General features: G+C 42.6%; 1 protein-coding gene across 3 annotated transcripts in view; it reads left to right on the forward strand.

Moving 5' to 3' along the window:
- Positions 1-303: 303 nt before the first annotated feature.
- The window catches only part of CENPI (centromere protein I), a 29,649-nt gene continuing 5,780 nt past the window's right edge, over positions 304-24,172 (forward strand). Inside the window, exons 1-19 of one of the 3 annotated variants that reach the window (XM_050965031.1) lie at positions 304-394; positions 1,403-1,775; positions 2,363-2,500; positions 4,951-5,069; positions 5,771-5,878; positions 7,541-7,589; positions 8,028-8,074; positions 11,129-11,218; positions 13,273-13,401; positions 13,694-13,858; positions 14,117-14,237; positions 14,480-14,571; positions 14,903-15,020; positions 15,112-15,176; positions 15,781-15,878; positions 16,829-16,964; positions 19,467-19,591; positions 23,203-23,251; positions 23,398-23,631. In XM_050965031.1, the coding sequence (XP_050820988.1) occupies positions 1,556-1,775; positions 2,363-2,500; positions 4,951-5,069; positions 5,771-5,878; positions 7,541-7,589; positions 8,028-8,074; positions 11,129-11,218; positions 13,273-13,401; positions 13,694-13,858; positions 14,117-14,237; positions 14,480-14,571; positions 14,903-15,020; positions 15,112-15,176; positions 15,781-15,878; positions 16,829-16,964; positions 19,467-19,591; positions 23,203-23,251; positions 23,398-23,631 (2,103 nt within the window). In that variant the 5' untranslated portion in view covers positions 304-394; positions 1,403-1,555. Of the gene's footprint in view, positions 479-1,402; positions 1,776-2,362; positions 2,501-4,950; positions 5,070-5,770; positions 5,879-7,540; positions 7,590-8,027; positions 8,075-11,128; positions 11,219-13,272; positions 13,402-13,693; positions 13,859-14,116; positions 14,238-14,479; positions 14,572-14,902; positions 15,021-15,111; positions 15,177-15,780; positions 15,879-16,828; positions 16,965-19,466; positions 19,592-23,202; positions 23,252-23,397; positions 23,632-24,172 lie in introns of all 3 variants that reach the window. The other 2 variants (XM_050965030.1, XM_050965032.1) reach the window with 2 other exon arrangements.

Genomic DNA, 24,172 nt, shown 5'->3' on the forward strand with positions numbered 1-24,172 from the left:
CGATTGCCTAGGCTGCCTAAATGATAGCGCTGGCCCTGCGTGCAAGACCCTCACCCTGACCCTGATCAAACCGGCAAAAAAAGCCAGAACCCCACAGCACTGACCACGCGCATAGCCCACTAATCAACCTCCATGACCCTAATACGCATGCGTAAAAACATCCCGCTCCTCCTCCCCGCCCGCGCGGAAAGGTGCGCATGCTCACAAGAAACATTGACGCTCTCATGAGGTCAGGTTTTGTACGACCAATCCGCAACCGAAAGCTCCGCGCGTGCGCAATGATCACCTCCTCGTTCCAACTTCCTTACGATTGCGATCTGCGCGTGCGTAGGGAGTGGCGCGGGGGTTTGAATTGCTTCGGACGGTTGAAAAAAACCCGTAACAGTGGAGTCAGGTAAAGGGGGTCTGTTACCATGGCAGCGTGGGCAGCCATCTGAGGAAGCAGATACCCGGCGGACAGGCGTGTTACCGGGGGCCGGTCGGTAACCCTCTCTCCGAGCCCGGGGGGTGAGGGAAGCAGGGGCTGACAGTCCTCGGGCAGGGCCCAAGGGCTTGCAGCGCAGGGTAGCTGGGCACCTTGCAGGCCTGTCTGAGGTCGGGCTCTGAGCCTCGCTCGGGCCGAGACAGCTCCGAGCAGCGCGGGGGCCTTTGGGCGCTCCATGCTGAGGGCCCGGCTGCAGGGGCGCGCTGCGGGTGCCGAGCGCAGAGCAATGGCCCGGAAGATGGGGAGCGCGGGGTGTGAGCCCGCAGAGCGGGGATCGCTAGACGCGTGGGCGGTGGGCAGCCTCCTGCCTGATTTGACTGCTCGCGGTGCTGTGTCTGTCCGCATCGTTCTGTCCCCCTTCTCTGGGAGTTCAGAGCTGTGGGTTATTTAAAGGGGCACTGCCAACCTGAATGTTTAAATATTGATTATTTGTCGAATATGTGTGTTCCTTCTTCTGCTCTGTTACTGATGTATCTTAATTAACCTTTCTAGCCAGGGGCATTTCGGTGGCCTAGTGAAACAGCAATACCAAACTGCTCGTGCATGGGGTAGAACAGTAATCCCCAGTGTTTCTTCTGTTTTGATTATTTTTACTAACTTTTTCAGTGTTATGTGTTTATAATTGTAAATGTCTTTCAGACACTTAATTTTCAAGATGACATATTCCCCTTTAAAAATTCCTACTTGTGAGCTTTCCTTCATCTTTGTCTGCTGGAGGGAAGAATTGGGCTTGTATGTACACACTGGATAGCCTGTGTATATAGGTACTCTTCTAACTGGATTATCTGACCTTTCTGGGGCAGTGCTGCTCTGAGTGGTTTATGGCAAGTCATAGTTAATTACTTTACACCTCCACCTCAAAAACCCAGTGGGTTTTTTGGAAAGGCTGTGGATAAACTGACTTTCATCTTCTTGCAGGCAAGTGGCTCTTTGATGTTCTTCAACTGCTGGGGGTATATCTGGCTTTGGGGGCTTGATTTATATTCTTGCCTCCTTCGGGGAAAGATTTGGAACCAGACTGGCAGATGAGTGAGTACTTAATTCGCCCTTCCCAGCTGGGAGACTGAAGGGATGCATCAAACAGGGACGGCCAAGAATCCAAAGCAGGCTTTCCAGGTTCACCGTAGTAGCCTCTCTGCATGGCAAATAGAAGAGAGAACAGCTGGCCTAAAGACTGCAGACTTGAAAAGTGCCCAGAAACATGAGAAAGGGAAGCAGCAATCTGCCAGTGTCCAGGCAGGCAACAGCACACAAGACCATCTGGAGCAGGCTCTGACCTATTTTGAGAGAAGTAAGAGCAGTGATATAACTTTGCTTCTGATATTGAAAAGGGCACTATCAACTTGAATTGTAGTCCATTTTTAAATGAGTTTAAAATAGTTTCATGTGCAACTTGAGTCCGTCTGGCTGTTTTTGTGGTTTTATAATTATTTTCCTATCTTGACATTTTTTTTTTCTTCTTCCCTGTTGCTTTGTGAAACACCCAGACAGAGAGAACAAACTATACAAGGGAACCATTAATGGGAGCTGTGGATGGACAGCAGCTTTTGAAAACCAGGGTGTTTTCTCTTAAAGTGGTAAACTATGGGCAGAAGACAGATTTGGGGGGTAGAATGCGTCCCTGTGAACATATACATTTCTCAGGAGGAAATTGGGGGAGGGATAGCTCAGTGGCTTGAGCATTGGCCTGCTAAACCCAGGGTTGTGAGTTCAATCCTAGACGGGGCCATTTAGGGATCTGGGGCAAAAATCTCTGTGGGGATTGGTACTGCTTTGAGCAGGGATTGGACTAGATGACTTCCTGAGGTCCATTCCAACTCTGATATTCTATGATTATCAGGATGCACTTCAATCCCTACTTTTTTTTGCTTCTTTTAGTTAAAGACTACATTCCACTGAAAAAGAATGAGGTTCTGCAGAAACACTTGACTACTGTGGAAAGCATTGCCCTGCAGAGAGGATTATCCCCAGAAGGACTTGATGTGTTGCTGAATGTGGCACTCAGTGGCCACCTTGGTAAAACATTCAGAAATTGCTAGCATGTCCACTGTGAATGTGTCTTTCTTCCCTCCTGCCACTTTCTTACCATATCCAAGGCTTTGAGAGAATATGTTATGGTGATTATATTGTCATGGTTTGTCCCTTACTGTAAATTTACAGCATCCTTTAAGTTCTTTAATATACATTCTGAGTTCTTGCTAAAATAAGCGTAGCAAACTTAGTAGGGACAAGGAATACTTCAGATAAAAATTGTAAAAATAATAATAATAATATAATTTAAAAAAAAACTATTGTCTTCAATATTTAAAAGAATACTGCTATGTCACTTACTTTATAAAATCTCTTACAGACTTGTTGTCCCTAGAAACCTTTCTCTCATCTTCCATGCTGGGGATTGTTTGAGTTTCTTTTCCCCTGATATGCAACTGACATGGCTGCTTATTTTTAGCTTCAATTTTTGCAGTGTCTCATACAGACAGAGGAATGGAGTATCAGTGCAGACTTGATAAGCGTGTTCTTCAAAATTACTGACCATCATTTTGCTTTTAAATTGGTGATGAGCCAATGGGTTTAAAACAAATAACAATCCTCCACCTCAAAAACCTAAAGATACATGTTAGAGTGTGGAGGATATTTTTCTTCTGGTTATTACAACTTTAGTAGGTCCTTTTTATTGGCATAAAATAATTGGTGCCTCTTTACAAAACTAAATTGCTGATGTGAAACTGACAATCTCACATTTTACGTATTGATAACATTACAAACCGTGAGTGAAACTTTAAATACTTAATTCAGTTCTCACTCTTACTCTACCTTTTTTTTTTTTTTAACCTTTTCCCTTGTCCTGAATAATCACAATAGACTAGTCGGTTTCACTTTCTAGCTCTCATGTACTAGCACCATGTTGCAAATGCTGTAATGGAATGTAGTTCAATATACGCTATTTGAAATTTTGAAAAGAGCTAGGCAAACATTTCTATTGGTCTTATGTTTACAAAACTCAATTTTTAGTCCATATTTGACCTGCCAGTTTCATTTCAACTTTCAATTTTCCCTCTTGTCAGACTGGCAGAGATCCTGGCGGGTTTCATCTTTCTCTGTAGCATGGGGCACAGGTCACTTGCAGATTTAAACTAGTGTAAATTATTAATTCTCTGTAACTTGAGGTCTTTAAATCATGATTTGAGGACTACAGTAACTCAACCAGAAGTTAGGGGGCTATTACAGGAATGGGTAGGTGAGGTTCTGTGGCCTGCAATGTGCAGGTGGTCTGACTAGATTAGAGATCGGCAACCTTTGGCACACAGTCCATCAGGGAAATCTGCTGGCAGACCGGGACGGTTTGTTTACCTGCAGCGTCCGCAGGTTTGGCTGATCGCAGCGCCCACTGGCTGCGGTTTGCCGTTCCAGGCCAATGGGGGCCGCGGGAAGCAGCGTGGGCTGAGGGTTGTGCTGACCGCCGCTTCCCACGGCCCCCATTGGCCTGGAACGGCAAACCGCAGGCAGTGGGAGCTGCGATCTGCCAAACCTGCGGACGCTACAGGTAAACAAACCGTCCTGGTCCGCCAGCGGATTTCCCTGACGGGCCACGTGCCAAAGGTTGCTGATCCCTGGACTAAATGATCACAGTGGTCCCTTCTGACCTTTTAAAGCCTAAGTTTAAAATAGGCACACTAGTGCTTTACATCGTACACAAGTATTGAATAGTGTTGGCTTGTAGTCCTAAGTCTCTTTCGAGCACTGTCAAGCTACTGACTCAGACACTATATGGCAACAAAAGAACAGCTGCTAATCATGTGTTTTGTATTGTTTTCTTATGTTATTTGTTCCTTAGTCAAATATTAGCTATAAAGAATTCCTGTTACTTTTGCCTGGCTCTAACTAAAGAACTAAACACTATTTAAATACTAAAGTCCTGGGGTGGTCTAATTTTTTTGTCCACTAGCCAATACCTGTAATTAGGATGAACTTGGTACTGGCTAATAATATAGGAATATGAAGGTGTTGGTTTTAACTTTCAGGCCACTTGGATTTATAATCCGAAATTGTTTTGGATACTCTGACCTTATGCTGATTAAAGGAAATTCCCTTTTTTCTCCAGCTCATACTTCCATAAAACTCTAGGTATCTAGGCTAATAACGGCAGTACGCATGTCAACAGGCTGTATTTTTTTCCCTCTAAGTTACGCTGCTGTAAATCTAGAGTAAATGCATTGAAGCTAATGGAGTTGCACATCTGTAAAACTGGTGTGAGGAGAATAACGTTCCTACTTTTTGACTATTAACCAGTCTTAAGGCTTTTTGATTTTTTCTAGTAAGTCCTTGTTACATTCTTATTCCAGCCTGTGATAGCTGCATATAGATAAATCTGTCCCAGAAAGGACAATATGGTCTCGCCTGTATATAACATGGCAAAGAACCTGGAACTTGAAGCAATGTCTTACTCTAAATGGTCTCTTTTGTAGCTGATACAGTAAATACTCGGATCTTGAAGTGCCTGATTCCAGCCTCAGTAATAGCAGAAAGTTCAGTGGTTTCAGCAGTTTCCCGGCTCTGTGTTGGCAAATGCTCTGGCAGCACTCAGGTAACTTTACAAACACTTGTAGTAGTAATGGCTACTGGGGGCAGATGATTCAGAGCAGGCTGCTTGTAGGAAGAGGAAATCCAGAGGCTTAATGTGCAAAGTCATCACATAGTTGGTACCTGTTAGCAAAACTGGCAGAGAAGCCTAGCACTGGAATAGCAGGTCTTTGACAGAATTGTGTGGGAAGTAGACACAACTTCTGCTTATTCTGTACTTGTGAGTTTCTTAGGGAAGCTGCTTACATCAAGATGGTCAATGTGCCTCTGTGGTGTCAAGCATTTCCCCGAGATGTTCCTGCCTATCATGATAATTCAGGATCTGAACAAAATATGGCCTCAAATAATCCATAAAGGAGCACAGATTGAAGCCTTTGTCTTAGAATCCCTTATGTCTGACTGGTCTGCATGGGAGACTAGTCAGAGCAGTCTAAATTCAAGTGATCAGTTCCCTAGAGGTTAGCATGTACTCAAAACCAGGGCACTTTCTCCATTCTAAGTTCAGTGTTTACTGCTCTCCCCAAGCTTTAGCACCATAACAAGGAGATTGGCTATATCAAACTGTTCAAAGATGTCCCCTGGCTGCCTTGCTGATCTCAAGGAGTGTGTACAACTTTAAATAAGCTGTCTGGAGTGAGGTGGTGGTCTTTCTGTCTGGTCTTTTCCCCTCATTTACTGCAGGATGATTGTCTTGTTTTGCTGCAGCTGCTCTTCTTAAGATGGCTGATTGCAATGTTTGACTTCATTGATCACAAAGAAAAGCTTCATGCACTCTACGGCTTCTTCTTCTGCTCCCTGCAAGATGAGAAGCTGGTAAGAACAGGAGACTGTTCCTTTTGGTTCTGAACAAATTTAAAGTGTTCACCTGTACTGTATGTCTTATTATGCTGGCCTGGAGTAACTAGAGAGTGGAACCCTGTCCTCTAGTGCTGTAGTATGTGTTTATAGTAGAGTGACTGGCCCTCTTCACTCTGCTTTTTTCCAATGATTCCAAAATTTCTTCTGAACCTAGGACACCCAGCATGGAAGTTCAACATAAGATTACTCTAGTTAGTTTGGCACCTACAGCAAGGTTGTGTAAATGAGCATTCAGGACTTCATGCTCTGTAACAAGAGCAAAGTGACAGCAAATGCTGTCTCAGTTCCCAAGAGACACCGTGACACTGCAGCGTCTAGCATTCCTTTTAATGTCAGATAGCAAACAAGTAAACCCCCAGGTGCCAGGATGGAACTGACTGTACACCATAGGCAAAAAAGAGCATTTTAAAGTAATACCTATTTAATAAACAGAATCCAAATGCCATTCCACCTAAGATAAATGTAACTTAAGTGGGAATCAGGCAGTCGTGACTTTTTTATATGGTAGTTACGTAAGTATTTTATTACTGGAATGTAAGGTCACCCATTGTCTCATGTCGGGAAGTTGTGAAATACTGATCACTTCAGAGCCGTACCTGGGGTCAGAAAAGCATGTAACGTTTTCATATGCTGCCCTCTGGGACTGTTAGAAAACATCAAACAAATGAAGATACATAGAGTTCTATAGAAATTACCCTAGAAACCTATAGAATTTGAGAGAATGAGGCCATTTCTGTAGAATTTTTTAACTGACATATGGAATACTCTAGCAGGAGCATCATTCTATTTCTGTAGGGTTTTTTAAAAAATATTATAGTGAGAGTATTTTCTATTAAATCCCATAGGCATTTTCCATGAGAGAGCAGAGACATTAATTGCTGTTCATTGTGAGAAGTCCTGCATGATGCTTTTGATGTTTAAAATGTATTGCAGTACAATAGACGTGCACCAAAGAGGATATATTTCCTGCAGTATGTTTGGCTGGTTTTGCTCAACTTCGCTTGTGACCTCTGCTGAAAATTGGATTCCTACAACTGAATTCCTACCCTTTAAATATTAGTTTCTGGCACAATAGGTCAGTTGAAAGTGCAGGAAAGATTAATATCTGTCACAAAGAAATCAGTGCCATACCCCCAATGCATTTGCTGCAATTATAAGCTCTGATAAAAGAAGCTGTTTCTGATACAACTGTGAGCTGGTTTTGTGTACATTAATTCATGTCCTTTTGCTCACCAACTTCTGAATTGATTAGCCCTCATTTGAGAAACAAGGGCTATCTCCCAGATGGACCCTGACTGAACAACTTCACCAACGAATGTGCATAATGGTGTCAGATGAAACTATTGGCATACGCATTGGTTGTCAGTTCTAATACAGAACTGTACTGGTACTGTGAGGACTTTGTCCTGAGGAATGACAGTGAGGACTTCTTTCTGAGGAATCTAGTGCATGTTCTGCATCCTGGGAACTTATTGAAGCACTTCAACCTCAGTATGGCAGTAGGATCCTGAGGAGATTTACCAGCCTGTTAGTTGTGTCCAGTGGAAGAAGTTTCTGAATTTAGCCTATTAACCATACTGATGAATCAGACTGCTTGTTGATCCTTTTTCTCTGCAGTGCCCCTATGTTTGTCATCTCCTGTATCTGCTGACCAGAAGAGAAAGCGGTGAGTCCATTCAGTCAGCTTCCTGACAGTTCTTATGGGTCCAGTTGATCGGGCCATACAGAATATAAATATGCATTGACTATCCATTTGTGTGATACAGGGCTGGTTTCATGTGCTCAGAAAAGGGATGACCATTATTTTCCCTAGTGCTTTCTTCCTACTGTGCTAACATGATGGCTTCAAAAATTCATCAGTTTTAAGGCCAGAAAGGATCCATTATGCTCTTTTAGGCTGACTTGCATAACAGGCCAAAGAACCTTGACCAGTAATTTCAGCATGCAGCTGATAATGAATCTGTCTGTTCCTGCCGTTTCTGCCCTTTTCCATGTGTAGCTTGGTCTGTTTTCGTGTATTGGCCAAGAGGCTTCTAATTTGTACCCAAATGTCTGATATGTTGTATTCTACCCATAATGTTCTTGATTTTTTTTCTTTTCCCAGTTAAGCCTTTTCGCGTGAGGAGACTGGTAGATCTACAGGCGAAGATGGTGAGTCACTAGATATCCTGAAACGAGTAAGCAGTATAACTGGAATTAGGCTTACAACTCTTACGGTTAATGTTTTTCACAGGAATGGCAAATATCGTTGCAAAGGATGAGGTTGTTAGACTTCGGAACAGTAGCTTCCAGCCTTCAGAATGCCAGGGGCTGCGCGCACAGTTTGCCATTTAGCACAGGGGCTGCACCTAACCTGCACATATCCCTAATTCGGATTTTGTGTCCCTTCCAAGCACCCACACAATGACACTTACTTACAAAAATTTTTTTTTAAATTACACATTTTACGGCTAGGGATGATAAAATTACACAAATTTGAAAGCGATCTCTTGGCTTCCCTTTCCCTTTCCTGCACTCTCTTTTATCTTCCACTGTCCAGTTCACTTCGTATTTCTTATACTTCTGTAGCATTGTTATCCATGAATAACAAAACAATGGGCAGGTATCCCTATTATGTGAAAGGGAAACTGAGGCACAAATGCTGTAAACTGCTCAAGGTACCCATGTCAGTATCAGAACCAGGAATAAAACCTGGGATGTTGACTCCAGGTCACTTCTTCTAACCACCAGACTGCTTCTTCCCAACCCATGCTTTTATTCTCTACCTTTTCTTTCTGTTTGATTGGTTATCTTTTTGTGTTCTCTCTTTCCCTTTGCTGCCAATCCCCTGTCTGCCTTCTGTAGGTGTCCTCCATTTTCTTGTCTTTTCTTCCCCTTCTCTTGCATCTATAATCAATCTTGGACAGCATTTATTTTCCTTTGGTATTCTTATCCTTTGCAACCTACTCTTTTGTGTTAGACTCCCAACTGCAGCATCTTCTTGGTTATCCCAGCATCTCTTCTTCCCCTTACCAGAAAGGTAGTGGGAACCTGAATCCAGAGATAGGAGCAGCTACTGCTCTTTCCCTGCGTTCTACAGACAAACAGATTTTTAAAAGACCTACACCTCTACCTCGATATAACACTGTCCTCGGGAGCCAAAAAATCTTACCGTGTTATAGGAGAAACCGCATTATATCGAACTTGCTTTGATCCACCAGAGTGCACAGCGCCTCTTCCCTCCCCCCACCTCCCCCAGAGCACTGCTTTATTGTGTTATATTCAAATTTGTGTTATATCGGGTCACGTTATATCGGGGTAGAGGTGTACCAATTGAGATCATGAACTGTAAAACACACACTGATGGCTAACAAGCTGTCCATTGCAGTATTAGAACAGGACACTGAATGTAATATGTCTGCAGATATGCAGACATAGAATATAAATGATTTGGGAGAGAGCTTTTGTCTATTCAACAATAACACATCTGGGTTTTATTGACTCTGAAACATTTCACGTAGTGCAGGACATAAGGGTGGAAAACTGAAAAATATGAAAGTTCCTCAACATTTAGATGTTGAGGACTCTCTCCCTTCTTCCACCCACCAAAGCTATTGCCATTAAAATAGTTGTCATCTTTATGTTGGATTCTCAGATTACAAAAATGCCAAGAAAATAATTTAACTTTTTTTAAAACCATCAAACTCCACTTTCAGCTATGCTCTTTTGGTTAGGATCTGGCTATGGCAGGAAACCAATGACCTGGGGCTTTGCTGCTGAAGTTTTTGCAGAGTGGTTAATTGGGGCGGATGGCTTTCTGTTCCAAACTGCTCGAGGCCACTGAAGCATTAGAGACCAAAGTCTCACTTTTTTTGTCATCTGACCAGCTTGGTATTAATCTTTCTGGATGTGATATTGAGCAGTTGGCAACTGTTGAATTTTTGGGAAACGCACCGTTTTTAGAGAATGTTCAAAAGATGTGTACATTCATAGAGCAGCAGCCACCACCACCAAGTTCTGGGTCCTTGATTGACTTCTGTGGAAATGTCAGAGTATGAAGCTGTGGATCTACAGGACTATTGTATGCCAGTGAAACATGGGTGCTGGGGAGGCTGAAGAGCATCAGACTGATGTCTTCTGTTCTCATTGTCTTCATCAGCTGCTTCATATTAAGTGGCAGGACAAGATCAGCAATGAGCATATTGATAGCTGAACCCATCCACCACCCTCATCAACATTGGTTCAGTCTTGCTGACTTTTTTGGTACGGACATACTATTAGGATGGAAGACCAATGAATTATGAAATGCGTTTACCAAGGAATGTTGCTGCATGGCTAACAATCACATGGGCACCAAAAATTTCTGTGGTGCAAAAAGATTGCCAGTAATGGACATAGACTGAATATCCAGCTAGACAGTCTTAAACATGTAGCTAGATACGATCTTAGTGGCATTTGATCTGCAAGAAGCCTGTCCCTTTGGGTTTTGCCATGCTGATGATTTGCGAAATGTGCTTTTGAGACTTCATGACTGGAAATATATGCTTCTGGTGTGATTGTTTTGACGGAAAGAGTAGATTACAAAATGTGGGGCTATGGCTACATCCAGGTAATCTAGCTAGAGACATCTATCCCAGAAGGATTGGTGGTATTCACAGAGGTCTTAAAATGGTGTTGTCCGTTTTTTCTTATCTTTGTGGCAGAACTCATCCCTCTTCACCCCTCAATTTAATGTCAATTTAACATTTACATGGTACCTGTAACAGAAAATCTTAGAGGATATCTCTTATTATATATCTTACAGATTGTACAGTGAGAACTCTTCCTGTAAGAGCTAGCTATTAATATATTTTACAAAATCAGCAGCACTTCAAGAAGTTTAATTATATAATGCTATGTTCACGCCTTGGGTAATGAAGTGCAATTGCGGAGTATGGGTATCCCAGTAAAACCACTTGCATGTGTATTTAGGCAAAATAAATATATGATATACATTGTATACAGTAATTTTGATTTATTAGTGGTCTTATCTATGGCAATTTAAACTGTATCTTCTTTTCCCACCCAAACTTCCTTACTATTTCCAGTCCTCAGTAGAGATGTTCTTTTCTTCCTCCTTTTCCTCCCTCCTCAGTTGCACAATGCTAATTTGGGCTGATTAATGATACACTAGTGTGTAGACTTGCAGTATCAATTGGGTTTTCCTTGCTCTTTCTTTTCTTCCAGGGAATGCAGCCTCATCTGCAGGCTCTGCTATCACTATACAAACTTTTCTGCCCTGAGCTGGTGTCCATAACTCTGCCTGCAAAGATGAAGGTGAGGAATGGAGTGACTCTGATGTGTCTGTGTTGGAATTAAAGTCTGTACTGTCCTTCCTACATAAGCAGCTTTGCTTCATGATTCAGTGGTGAAAGAATAATTCTGTACCCTCTCTCCACTCAGTAAAACGAAACCATTAGAGTTTTCTGTGGGAATTGCTACCATTTATTTATACTGAAGTGAGAAGACACACACAACAATTCAGCAGAGAAGGCACATAGCAAGCAGGTGTAACCATGTCCTCCCTTGCCTATTTCCCTCCTATTGTTGTTATACTATTTTTATGTCTTGTATATTTGATCATAAGCATTGTGGTAAAAGGTAATATCTTCCTATGAGTCTGCTGGGCATTGTCTAAACACCTTTGGGTGCTACTGCAGCACAATAATAATAGTGGAAGACACCAGTCAGAGTAAATATTAGATCAGGGGTTCTCAGACTTCATTGCACCGTGAACCCCTTCTGACAACAAAAATTACTACACGACCCCAGAATGGGGGACTGAAACCCAAGCCCACCTGAGTCCTACCACTCCAGGTTGAGGGAGGCAAAGCCTGAACCACACCACCCCAGGCCAGGGGGATGGGGGAAGCCAAAGCCCAAGGGCTTCAGCCACAGGCTGGGGTGGCCTGTAACCTGAGCCCTGCCACCCAGGCTTTGGCTACTGGCGGCGGGGCTCGGGCTTCGGCCCTGGGCCCCAGCAAATCTAAACCAAACCTGGTGACCCCATTAAAATGGGGTTGCAACCCACTTTGGGGTCCTGACGCACAGTTTGAGAACCACTATGTTAGATTGTTTGCAGACCTGATATCTAAATTTAAAGTTTTAACTATATGAAAAGTAATGGTGGGGAAGCTGACAATGTGTTCTGAGATGGATTTGGGAGCGTTTCAAGGTAGGAACAGACTGTATGGCTTTATTTTCATAAATGTTTGTGTGCTGTGCATGCAGCAAGGTATTTGGTGAAGTTAAGATATGCACGTTATCTTCTTTATACGCTTAATACTATAAAAAGACCCCAAGAACTCTGCAGCAAACTAGACCTAAATTTTGCAGCAAGGCTGCCTGGTTTTTCTGGCACTCCAGTGAGGCAGATTTGTCCAGGTCTAAAAATTGAGGCTTTTACTGACTACAGTATGAAAGCAAATTACACAAGCAGTCAAGTTTTCCTTGTGACATTTGTTTTAATGTTCATTTCAGATTATTTTACATTGCCCTAAATTTTCAGTTTTCATTGTGCTGCAGATTTATCTGTGGGAGTAGTTGGAATTTTTGGTACCCACACATGCATGGGAGATAGATATTTCCAGGCTTAGGACAGTTCACTTAAAAAAAGTTTATAATCTATTTTAGTTAAATTGGTTCATAAGAAAAATTTAGAGTTTCCTCATGGGGGGAGGGCGGAGGGGAGGGTTGCATTAATTAAAGGTTATGATTTAAAAGCTGATTGTAACTTCAGTGGTGCAAACTTAATTCAGATAAAGTCTTATGCTGGCAATTTTGCATTTTGGTTTGTATTTCAAAAGTTTTCTTCACAACCATGATATCTAGAAACTTAATTCAATGTTCAGTGAAAGCTGTGATTACCCAGTTCACTTCTATGGCAGATCTCACTGCTGTTTGAATGCATGGGATCTTCACTATAAACACACATGTATACCTGGGCAGGTTTTATTTAATACATGGAATACTTTAGATCCAATCTTTATGAACGGACAACATATCAGCATCAGGATCCTAAAATAGATGCAAATTTCCATGCCGTTGAGATCCCGGGGACTTTTTTTCTTACCTTTTGAGAAAGCTCATATGCCTTGAAAATTACTTGCATATCTTTCAGATTGTAGTCAAAGGATAATGAGTCAAGAGAAATAAAAGCTGTACTGTACTGTAACAGAGAGCCCTAGCACCTTTTGGACTGTCAAGTGCAGTCCTTACAGCAGAGCACATAAATGTCACTGTAGTGACATGTATCAAATTGGCAATTGATTTTTCTGTCACTCTGCCTTAGAGTTTGGCCTCACACATAGGTTCCTGGATTGTGTTTTTAGACCTACTTCAAGAACTCAGAAAGCCTGTGGAAGGCAGCAATCAACACCATAAGGCGAAGAAATCAGGGAACGTCTCCAACATCCCAGCAACTGATTCTAGGCACAGGTCACCCTCAGTCCCGGAAGAGAGTAAGTTATGAGAACCTATGTGAATCCTAGAAAATGCCAAGCATGCTGAATTGTGGAAAGGAGCTAGGATCTGGATAGACATTGGGGAAGGTAGTGTAACTTAATGGGAAATTCTGTCTTTATATTGCAAGTCTGGGATGTGATTCACAGGATAGCACTTTGCAGGATAGCAAGCGAGTGAGTGATTCCCAGTTTGTGCTAATATTAGTTGTCTTGTTTATAGTGTATTTATCTGACTTCACTGAAATCCTGCTTGCTACTATTAATTCTGGTTTCCTGTTTCTCTCTCCAGAAATGGAATACCCAGTTGATTTTGCCTGCATGCAGCACTGACACAAACAACCCAACTAGGAGCAAGGAGATCAACCATGCTGACATCCTCAGTCACAGTGAATCTTTCCCAGTGGAGCAGCTACACACCTTCTCCCAGCTCTTACAGAACATCCACCGCCTAGAGGTGAGTGTCATGAAGGCCTCAGCTTGAGCATGTGTAATCTTAAAGGTGACCTAGGGATATATATCAATAACCTATTTATTGGGGAATAGATGCACACATTATCCATCTCCAAAGTGATATACTGCATTGGGGAGTGATATGAAAACCTAGGACCTGTGTGTATTCCCTGGTGGAAAGGGTTTGGACTAGGATCAGCTTTGTTTTGGTACTTTTCAGAAGCAGACATTCAATAACTGGTTGTCCTGGTTTCTCTTGCAGTTTCCTTCCCAGATGGGCTCAGTGCTAAGGAATTCCTTGCTGCTTCACTACATTAATTGTGTCAAAGATGAATCTATCTACTTAAGGCTCTACTATTGGATGGGCCAGACTCTTCAAGAAGGTAGGAACTTAACATTACCAGGTGTGGTGGGGAGGAAAAGGATATCTTTGAGGCTGTAATGGTACTTAGCTGTACAGGCATATGTGATTATTTTTATGTACCAGTAAAACACTATCTGAGATGACAGCATCAACTTTAACAGTACCCATCCAGGGAAAGGGGCGGGGGTTGCATTCTGTTTCTGGTTGTTGCATCCTTGTCTGTACTCCTCGTACTCTGTTACATTATTCCCTCTGGTGTAGAATGCACTTGGTATAAGCTTGATAACCAGCAGTATGAAGAAGAGTTCAAGGACTTCCTGGATATCGTCTACAAGACAGAGTGTTTCTTGCAGGTAAGCACCTACTTAATGAAGCCCTGTACTCAATTAAGCCTTTGCTTAGGATGTATTTGTGACTCATCCATTTCCTGTGGGATGCCTTAAAGATTACCATGTTAGAAATAGCAATAAGAGATCAGCAACCTGGACTTGCCCTTTGAACACATTTTTGCTGAACTGCCCCCTCTTTCTGGAGGAATGATAATTTGGGAAGCAGCAGTCATTAGCTGATGGATTGCATGAGGGAGGGACTCTGTCCTTCTCTAGTGAATTGGGGTGGGGAGTCAGAAAAGGGAAGGGATTGTGATGAATTTGTTTTTGAAGGTTTTAATCTTGTACTTTTCAGGAGGGGTTCTCTTCCTGTGAAGAATTCTTGTATAAGAGCCTTCCCCTCTGGGATGGTTTCTGCTGTAGATCGCAAATCCTCAGGCTGGTGAGCTGGATCCCCCTCAGCAGCTTCTCGGGTATGTAGTCTAGACAATGATCTTGGACTATATCTGGTCTGACTGGATTGGATTTTTCCACAAATATTTGACTTCTCTCCTTTGTTTTCAGAAATGAAACCACATCTCTGTGAACCTCTGGCACAGCTTTTTTTTACATCATCCCTTTATTTTAAGGTAATTCAAGGTCATCATATTGGTCACATGCAGATCTAGTTGGTATTGCTGTCCCCACTACGGGAGGTAGGTAAAGCAATCTACAGACAGTAAAATGGGCTTCCCAGTTTGGCATTGGATCTGGGCCTGTCCAACATGGGTCCTCTATGGTTTACAGAGAGAGTTAAAATGTATAGTTGGGAGGTAACTATTTTTAGGAAGCCCTCTGGCTTTTTTTTATTTTTATTTTTATTTTTTAAAGTAGATTTCAACTGGAAATAAGCCACAGTGTTTGAAATACCAATATATTTTGCACCCACCGTGCTGCTGATTTAGGATGGTATAACCCAGTAAGACAGCTTTTCTTTTGTTTCATCGTTTCAGCCTGAGTTCTGCGTCCCTGCACTTGTTGCACCTTCTGTTAATGTCCCTGCCTTGAGTGCAAGTATCCTACATGGAGACCTACATGGAGGCTTCAGCTAGCTCTCTCCCCAGTCTTATAGTCCTGATGACAAACTGTCTGAAACCTTCACAGTATACTTTGAAAATGATGACCCATTTTTATTTAGCATTCAGACACTCCTCTACAACGTACATAATCCACTGCTTTCTTTCCCTCCTGCAGTGTAGTGTTCTTGAAAGTCTGAAGGAGCTGTTGCAGAACTGGCTGAATTGGCATGTAATACAGTTGGATATGGAGTCTGATCCTAAAATCAGTCCTTTGTAAGTTCATCTGAATTGCACACAATGTAGTATTTGTGTGTGTGTGTGTGTGGTGAGGTTCATGAAAATATCCAGTTTTTATTCCCCACCACAAAAGCTGACTAAAGAGTCAGAAAATGCTTTACTGCTGCTGTGACAAGTAGCTTAGTTGTGAATCCTGTTCAGTTTGGTGGGTTTTTTTGTATGTACTGCAGTCAAGGTTGCTATGGTTTATTCATATCTTGTATCTTGCAGTAACGTCATTAAAACATGTATCTTAATGTTTTGTATGTCTTTTTTCAGCAATGTAGTACTAAAGTAAATGAAAGTACCAATAGCATGAATCGCACTTGCAGGATTTTATTAAGGGAGTTCTAGGGTACGGCTGGATAGCCTCTGCATAATCCTTGTGTTTCCCGAAGTCAAAATTCCTTTTTCACTCATTTCTACTTGACACAAACAGTATTTTTCTAGGCATAAAAAAGAACGATCATCTGCCTAGGGTCTCATACCCAACTCTTCCTCGTATCTGAACATTTAATTCATATCTCTCCCTTTCTGATTTATGAGCGCTTTTTAAATTGTCAAAATAGTAAATATCCCAATTTATCTTGGACCACAAAGGAGGCAGGTTGGGATTAGTTTTGTCAATCCAGGCTTGAGGCTGTAACACTGAAGCAGTGATGCAAAAAGCTATGTTTGTAAAAATACTAACACTGAGAACATACATGCCCAAAAGTCAGCAAACTGAAGTCAAGAACCCTATAGCTATGAAGACATGTCCATGTTTTGTGTAGTATTTTGGATAACTCTGTTCTGTTTAATTTGTGAATGTAACCAAGTTAATGTTGCTGACTTCAACACTGAGGGTGGAGAAACCTAGAGTTCTCTTGTCATTCTGCTTAACTGCTCTGGTATTTAAAGCTGACGAGTTGTGTTAACATTGTCTGTTTCTCCAACTGCTGTTCTAGGAACACTACTCTTTCTGGACTGGTGAACTCTGTGGCTGAGCTGATCCACTTTGTAGGGTGGATCGCAACTGTAGCACTGCGCTTGGAGAACAATGCTACTTTCTTGCTGTACTTTATTCTGGATTTCTATGAGACAGTATGTATATCCCATTACTCTTAGCATTTTAAGATGTCCCACCTCTCTAAGAGTAGTTTCCACTCATTGTGCAAGAGCATAACCTATCCTTCCTTGTAATAATTTGTATATGTTATGCTTGATTAAGTGCTACATCCTCCTAATTGCTGGACCGGTCCACTAGTCATAGATGATAGCTCCTGCATCCAAGTTTAAGGCCTGAGGGACTACCAGATCGTCTAGTCTGACCTGCACATTTCAGGCCACTAAACTCCACCCAGTTTTACCCCCAAATTTTAGTCTAATCCAGATTTTTTTTAACTCAAATACTTCAGTCCTCTAGAGACTAAATTGTGTTCCACAGACAGAGAATAGGAGAGATCAAGAGGTGCTAATGCCCACGGCCTCTGTAATGGCATGAAATTGAGTAGGTGAGAGATGCCTGATGATCCTAGCGAGCAACCCAAACCCCATGTTCCAGTGGAAGGCAAAAGAATCATAGGGTCCCTGCCAATCTGACCTGGGGCACAATTCTTTCCTGGACCCAAAAAGGGCAGTCTGATCCTGAGCATGTGAGCAAAAGCATCTGAGAGAATTCTCTATACTGCCTGACCCTTCCAGGAGATCAACTGAAGCCCTGAAGCATGGATCCAAGTAGCTATCGTAGAGAATTTTGTATTGTTTTTTAAGAGGGTTGGGTGCTATTGATATTTTCTCACACACAGAATAGCAAGATATTAAAGGGATACAACTAACTTTAAAAAACCCAAATTTCAATACTTTTAAATACGTTTAAAAGTATTTTTATGAAAAAATTAAAACCTTTTCTTTACTGTTTGTTTCAGAGTGTGGTGGGTTAAAAAAAAGATTTAAAAATAAAGAGCTTTTATTTAAATTACTTTTTTTCTTTTTTTAAAAAAACTATTTGAATCTGACAACAATGTTAAGGTCTAAATTTATTATAATCTATTAAAATCATTTTAAATTAAAACCAACACTCAAGCAGTCCATGTCTGGGGCCAAAGTTTTTTAAATAAAGCCAAACAACTGAACCTGGAGGAAGTCACTGGCTAAACACCTGGAATCAGAGTTTATTGAAGTGCTAAACCAGCTTTTGGCAGAACTGGTTAAATCAGCTAGTTCATTCAAAGTTGAGAAATGGAGTTGAAAAAGCAAGAAAACTTTTCTTTGTCTTTCAATCAATTAATAAAAACAATGTGTGATAGGATGAGCAGCCTACTTCTAAAATCTTGAAGGATATTGTGACCAGAAGTAATTAGTTGAATTTACTAATACTTCCTTTTATTTAATGGATCGGTTCGTTATTTAAACGTAAAACATATTTTGATAATTTTTCTCTCGTGTCTAGCACATTTAAGGTAGTTTTATTTAACTAACAAAAACCATTAAAATGCTGTTTGTGTCCTTTGAATTGATTTCCAGTTTCTATCCACATACAGCGTGATACAAATCACAAGTGTAAAATATTAATCTACTAAATCCAAAATGCCTCATCCACCCTTTTCTAATATATAAAAAAATTAAGAATCTGAATTAATGTATGTTAATCTGTATAACTGATCTAAATAAATGCATATATAGTGTAGTCTCGCAGTTGGCAAAAAGTACCCAATTTAGTATAGATTTATTTAATTGCAAATCCTACGTGTTTTAATGGTTACCCACCAATGAGAATCAACCTTTTTTTTAGAAGAATAACCTAAAAAGTACAAATATAAAATTAAGATTAAAACTGATTTTAAATCATGATTTAAAATCAGCAGGCAGTAAACCTTGAATAAATCACACCTTTTCCGTATCAAGCTATATGTAGAGGGAAACAAATTAAATTCAAAGTGCACAAAACCAGCATTTTAATTTAAAATCTCTTGGGGGCAAAGCTTTCTGCTGTGACCATGGAATCCCAACAGGCCAATTATAACTACTTGAATTGTCTAACTGTTAAAATTATTTGGTCTCTGTTATGTGGTTCAGACTTGCTGTTAGGTCAGGTCTGGTCCAGTCCAAGCTACAGATACAGAAGGAGCATAAAGGATCAGAGAGAAGGTGACTGCTGTATGTTCGCTAAAGGGAAAAATTAGATTTCCGCTACCCAGTGCTAGAGTGTAGGCTAATTTTCAGGGTTTAAACTGACATTTACACAAGCTCCTGCGCAAGGGTCATGGTGGATTCTACATCAGTGGCAATTTTTGAAATCAAGATTGGATGTTTTTCTAAAAGATCTGCTCTAGGAATTATATTGGGGAAGTTCTATGGCCTGCCTTATACAGGAAGTCAGACTAGATGGTTACAGTGGTGCCTTCTGGCCTCGGAATCTATGATGGACTTGATGTGGCTAGAGAGCGAACAAATGGAATTGCTTCTCTCCCACCTTCCCTTCCAAGGTGTCAGAGTTAACAGGAGCACAGACAAGTGATGTAATGCTCATTTTCCCCTGTAGGTGTTGTGGGGATTGATAACAGTGGTTGTAACAACCTGTCTGGATTTGTTTCCCTCCTGCAGGTGTGCGATGTGTATCTTAAGTATAACCTACCCTTGTTGGTGATGCCTCCTCCTGGAGTCTTTTACCCAGCACTGCTTAGCATGGATGCTGTCAGTCTGAACCATCTTTGCTACATTATGTACAGGTACCAAAGATCGGGGAAGGCTTTCAACTTTATCACATCTTCTGTACTGATCATCCATTGGGGAGATGCCACTCTGTGTTGCGAAACAAGAGCATTGGAATTCCATGAAGTCTTTGGTGTTCTCTCCCTCTCTGTGTGTGAAAGGGGCTGGAGGGGGAGTTCTTGGCCTATTTTGAGTGCTGGCCATATACTTTACAGCAGTGATTCTCAACCTTTTCCATATTGTTATCCCAAGTAACAATAAAAACAAGTTTCAGGTCACTGCTCCCTCCCCAGGATGCCATCTCTGAGGTAGGTAGGTGTTCCTTTAATATTTTGAGAGAGCTTAAGTAACTCACCTAATAGGTTTAATTCCTGACTGATGCCTAGAGCGTCAAACTCCCAGGCTTGTGCTCTAACCCAGTAGTTCTCAACCAGGGATCTGGGGTCCCCTAGGGGTCCTTGAGCAGGTTTCAGGAGGCCCTCCAAGCACGGCCAGCATTAGACTCGCTGGGGCGCAGGGCAGAAAGCTGAAGCCCCACTGCATGGGGCTGAAACCCAGGGCCCTGAGCCCTGCCACCTGGGGCTGAAGCCGAAGCCTGAGCAATGTAGCTTTGTGGGGGCCCCTGTGACATGGGGCCCCAGGCAGTTGCCCTGCTTGCTATCCCTTAATGCCAGCCCTGGCTTTTATATTCAGAAAGCCAGTTATTGAGGCACAGGTGGACCATGGAGTTTTTTAGCATGTTATGGGGGCCTCAGAAAGAAAAAGGTTAATAACCTCTGCTCTAACCACTAGACTCACATTTGTAGAAAAAGGAGTACTGTGCAGTGCTGTTTAGGGCAGCGCTGAGTATGAGGTGTTCTGCTGCCTCTGAGTCTGGGCCCACGTCCAGACTAGGTATTAAAATCGATTTTAGATACGCAACTTCAGCTATGGGAATAACGTAGCTGAAGTCGAATTTCTAAAATCGAGGTACTCACCCGTCTGGACGGCGCGGCATCGATGTCCGCGGCTCTCCGTGTCGATTCCGGAACTCCGTTCGGGTTGATGGAGTTCCGGAATCGATGTAAGCGCGCTCGGGGATCGATACATCGCGTCCAGACTAGACGATATATCGATCCCCGAGCAATCGATTTTAACCCGCCAATGCCGCGGGTTAGTCTGGACGTGCGCCGGGAGGCCTGGAGGCTGCCTGCAGGTCTGGAGAGAGCATTGTTCATTTCTCTGTAGAACCTACTGAACTGCTGCTGTTCTTGGTGGTGTTAGTTCCAGTGGTTGCATCAGATAAGAAAAGTAGCCAATTGCTGACAGCTGGCCTAGGGCTGGCCATGTGGCTTTCTCTCTAAGGAGACTGCAGGGTAATTAACATGACAGAGCGCTCTCCCGGATATAAGAGCAGCTAGTGCTTATTTATACAGAACAACTGTCAGGTTCCATTACTTCCAGTGGCTTCCATTTTCTATACTCACTGAATGAAAGGCTCCTTTTTAAAAGCACACTGCATTTTTGTGCTAGATTTCAGGGCTGCACACTGCATATAGCCTACTGAGTCATATGAAGGTGATTTTTGTCTCTGATTTGGTTGGAACACATTGCTCATGCAATAAGGAGGTTTCTTCCAGTCCTATGTTCTCTGTTACTAAGGAACCTCAAAGTCTGTTAGTTGAATGAGAGCTCATCTCTTAGTGTCTTCCTTCTCCCTAGTCCCTGGATGGAGGCTGGCCCTGTGCCAAGTGGTGAAGTTCCTTTGAACTCATCCTTCCATCAGCGTTTATAATTAAGGCTGCATGTCTGTCACAGAGGTCACAGATTCCGTAGCTTTCTGTGACCTCCATGACTTCTGCAACTTCCGAGTTGGGCATCCCCAGGCCAGCAGCAGTAGTTTGGGAATGGGAGGGGGCTGGGGTAAAGGATGGAGCTTACCTGTGGGAGAAGGCACCCCAGAAGCAGCTGGCATGTCCCTGCAGCTCGTAGGCAGACAGGCCAGGGGGCTCTGCATGCTGCCCTTGCATATAGGCACCACCCCACAGCTCCCATTGGCTGTGGTTCCTGGCCAATGGGAGCTGTGGAACTAGTGCTTGCGGAGGGGGCAGCGCATGGTGGCATGGTGCCCCTCCTGGCCTTCCTTCCTGCTAGAAGCTGCAAAGATATGCCAGCTGCTTCATGGCAGCTGCGCGGAGCTGGGTAGGGAGCCTGCCAGTCCCACCAACCCTTCACCCCCAGCATCAGCGGGGATCTTGGGCCACCAGTACCCAGGGCACTCTTGGACTCCCCCCCACCCCTGGCCCCCCAGCCCAAGTTTTAGTTAGGGGTATATAGTACAGGTCACGGACAGGCCACAGGCCGATAATTTTTGTTTACTGTCTGTAACGATGCTGGTTCTGGAGGGACCCAACTGAGAGTGCCAATTCAGGACAAACTGCTTAAAGCAGGCCAGTTACAGCCCAAGGCTGGGGTTTTTCCACCTCTAAGGCAAACCAAACCAGCGAGACAGAGAGGATTTTGGTTTTGGCCGTCTGGCTAACCACAAGTCACACAAGCAATTCCCTTAGACACTCCAGTTTCCCAGTATTACCACCAGTGCTACTTGTTATGAGGACAAATGGTTATGAAAACCAACACCCCAGTAAAAGAAAAAGGTTCTCTCAATCCCAAAGAACCAAGCCCCAGACCCAGGTCAATATACAAATCAGATCTTACTCACAAATCTAAAATCTAAAGGTTTATTTATAAAAGGAAAAAGATATAGATGAGAGCTAGAATCGGTTAAATGGAATTAATTACATACAGTAATGGCAAAGTTCTTGGTTCAGGCTTGCAGCAGTGATAGAATAAACTGCAGGTTCAAATCAAGTCTCTGGAGTACATCCCCAGCTGGGATGGGTCATTCAGTCCTTTGTGTAGAGCTTCTGTTTATAGCAAAGTCCCTCCAGAGGTATGAAACAGGACTGAAGACCAGATGGAGATGAGGCATCAGCCCTTTATAGTCTTTTCCAGGTGTAAAAACACCTCTCTGTCCTTACTGTGGAAAATTACAGCAAAACGGAGTCTGGAGTCACATGGGAAGTCCCTGAATACTTTGAATTACAAGGCGTATCTACCTTCTCTCAATGGGTCAATTGTGTAGCTGATGGTCCTTAATTGGCCATCAAACAGACTAGGCAGAGCTGACACCAACTTGTCTGGGGTGTCACCCATAAGCATAGCAGAGGTTTGAAATACAGACAGAAAAGAGCCAATATTCATAACTTTAGCTACAAAAATGATACATACAGATAGCATAACCATAACCAGCAACCATAACCATGTCTTAGACACCCTATTTGACCCCCTTTATACAAGATTTGTGCCACTACAAGACTTTGGTTGCAACAATGATCTGTATGGTCCCAGTTCAAGTCAATAACGTGACGCTGCCTGTGATCTGTCCATGACTTTTACTAAAAATACCTGTGACTAAAATGTAGCCTTATTTATAATTGGAGGAGGAGAAAAGGTCAGCAGTCTTACTAGTGGAGGATAAAAGCTGCCATTAACTTGTTCTGAAGCAGCACTCCTGCCCTTCTCTAGTATTTATCTGCATTAGAATTCAGAGGGCACTTAAGTCTCTCCCACTTGTTCATTCCTTTAGGTATCGAACCAACTTGGTAGCTGCGAAAGAAAATGAGCTGATTAAAAAGGTACCATGAACAAACCTTTGCGGTAAAGTACTGTGGACGGTAATAAAAGGGTTGTTGGGGATGCAGTGCTTTAATGATACAGTTGCAAGGAATATGTAGGTAGTACACCAATGCTGTGCAACTGAATTGTTTTCTGATCTCATCAGACAATACTGCAATTCAAGTTCAGTAGCCAGACTTACCAAGAGTACAACCAGTACATAATGGCCATGGTGGGCTGTCTGTGGACATCCAATGCATTCCAGAAGGATATCCACCCTCAGGGCATTCGCCTAGATCCGGAAGTACTGAAGAAAACCAAAGTGCAGGAGGTCAGAAACAGCTTCAACATTGTCCACCACCCAGCCCTGATGGGCTATGCAATCCTCTTCCTGCAGCAGGTAAGGGTGTGAGCAACATTTGGCAGCACAATAGTGGGGGCCACTCTAAATCAGTCACTCCACTGTGACGATTCAGCTGGAAAACTGTCCCCCCCCCCTTGCACTGCTTGAGTTCACTTGTGTTTTCAAGCATTGGTACTCTGCTAGGTGGGCTGAAAACAGTGCTCTGTGTTCATCTCAGCCCAGCAGCTCAGCCTGAACAGTTTAGTTTGGGTTGTTTGCTTGGTATAAAACTACATAGGGCAATGGTTTTAAACATACTTTGCTTTTAGACTCCATGATTATAGTGTGGCCAAATCATTTTGAAGCATAGGTAGAAGTAATATAGATAAATATTAAATGTCCAAAAACTTCATAAACATGCAATCAAGGTTGCCTAGTGATGCCTTGTGCCCTCCTAGAATGTGGAGAGTGGCTAAACTTAAACCTCTTGAAAACCAGGGAAATACAAAACTAAGGTACATGCCCCCTCTGCAACACAACCTTAACTGTCACCTGGAGCTGGCACTAAATACTAGCAATAGTTCAATAAGCAGGGAAG

Source organism: Gopherus flavomarginatus, chromosome 8 (genome assembly GCF_025201925.1).
Source record: "Gopherus flavomarginatus isolate rGopFla2 chromosome 8, rGopFla2.mat.asm, whole genome shotgun sequence".
Classification (NCBI taxonomy): domain Eukaryota; kingdom Metazoa; phylum Chordata; order Testudines; family Testudinidae; genus Gopherus; species Gopherus flavomarginatus.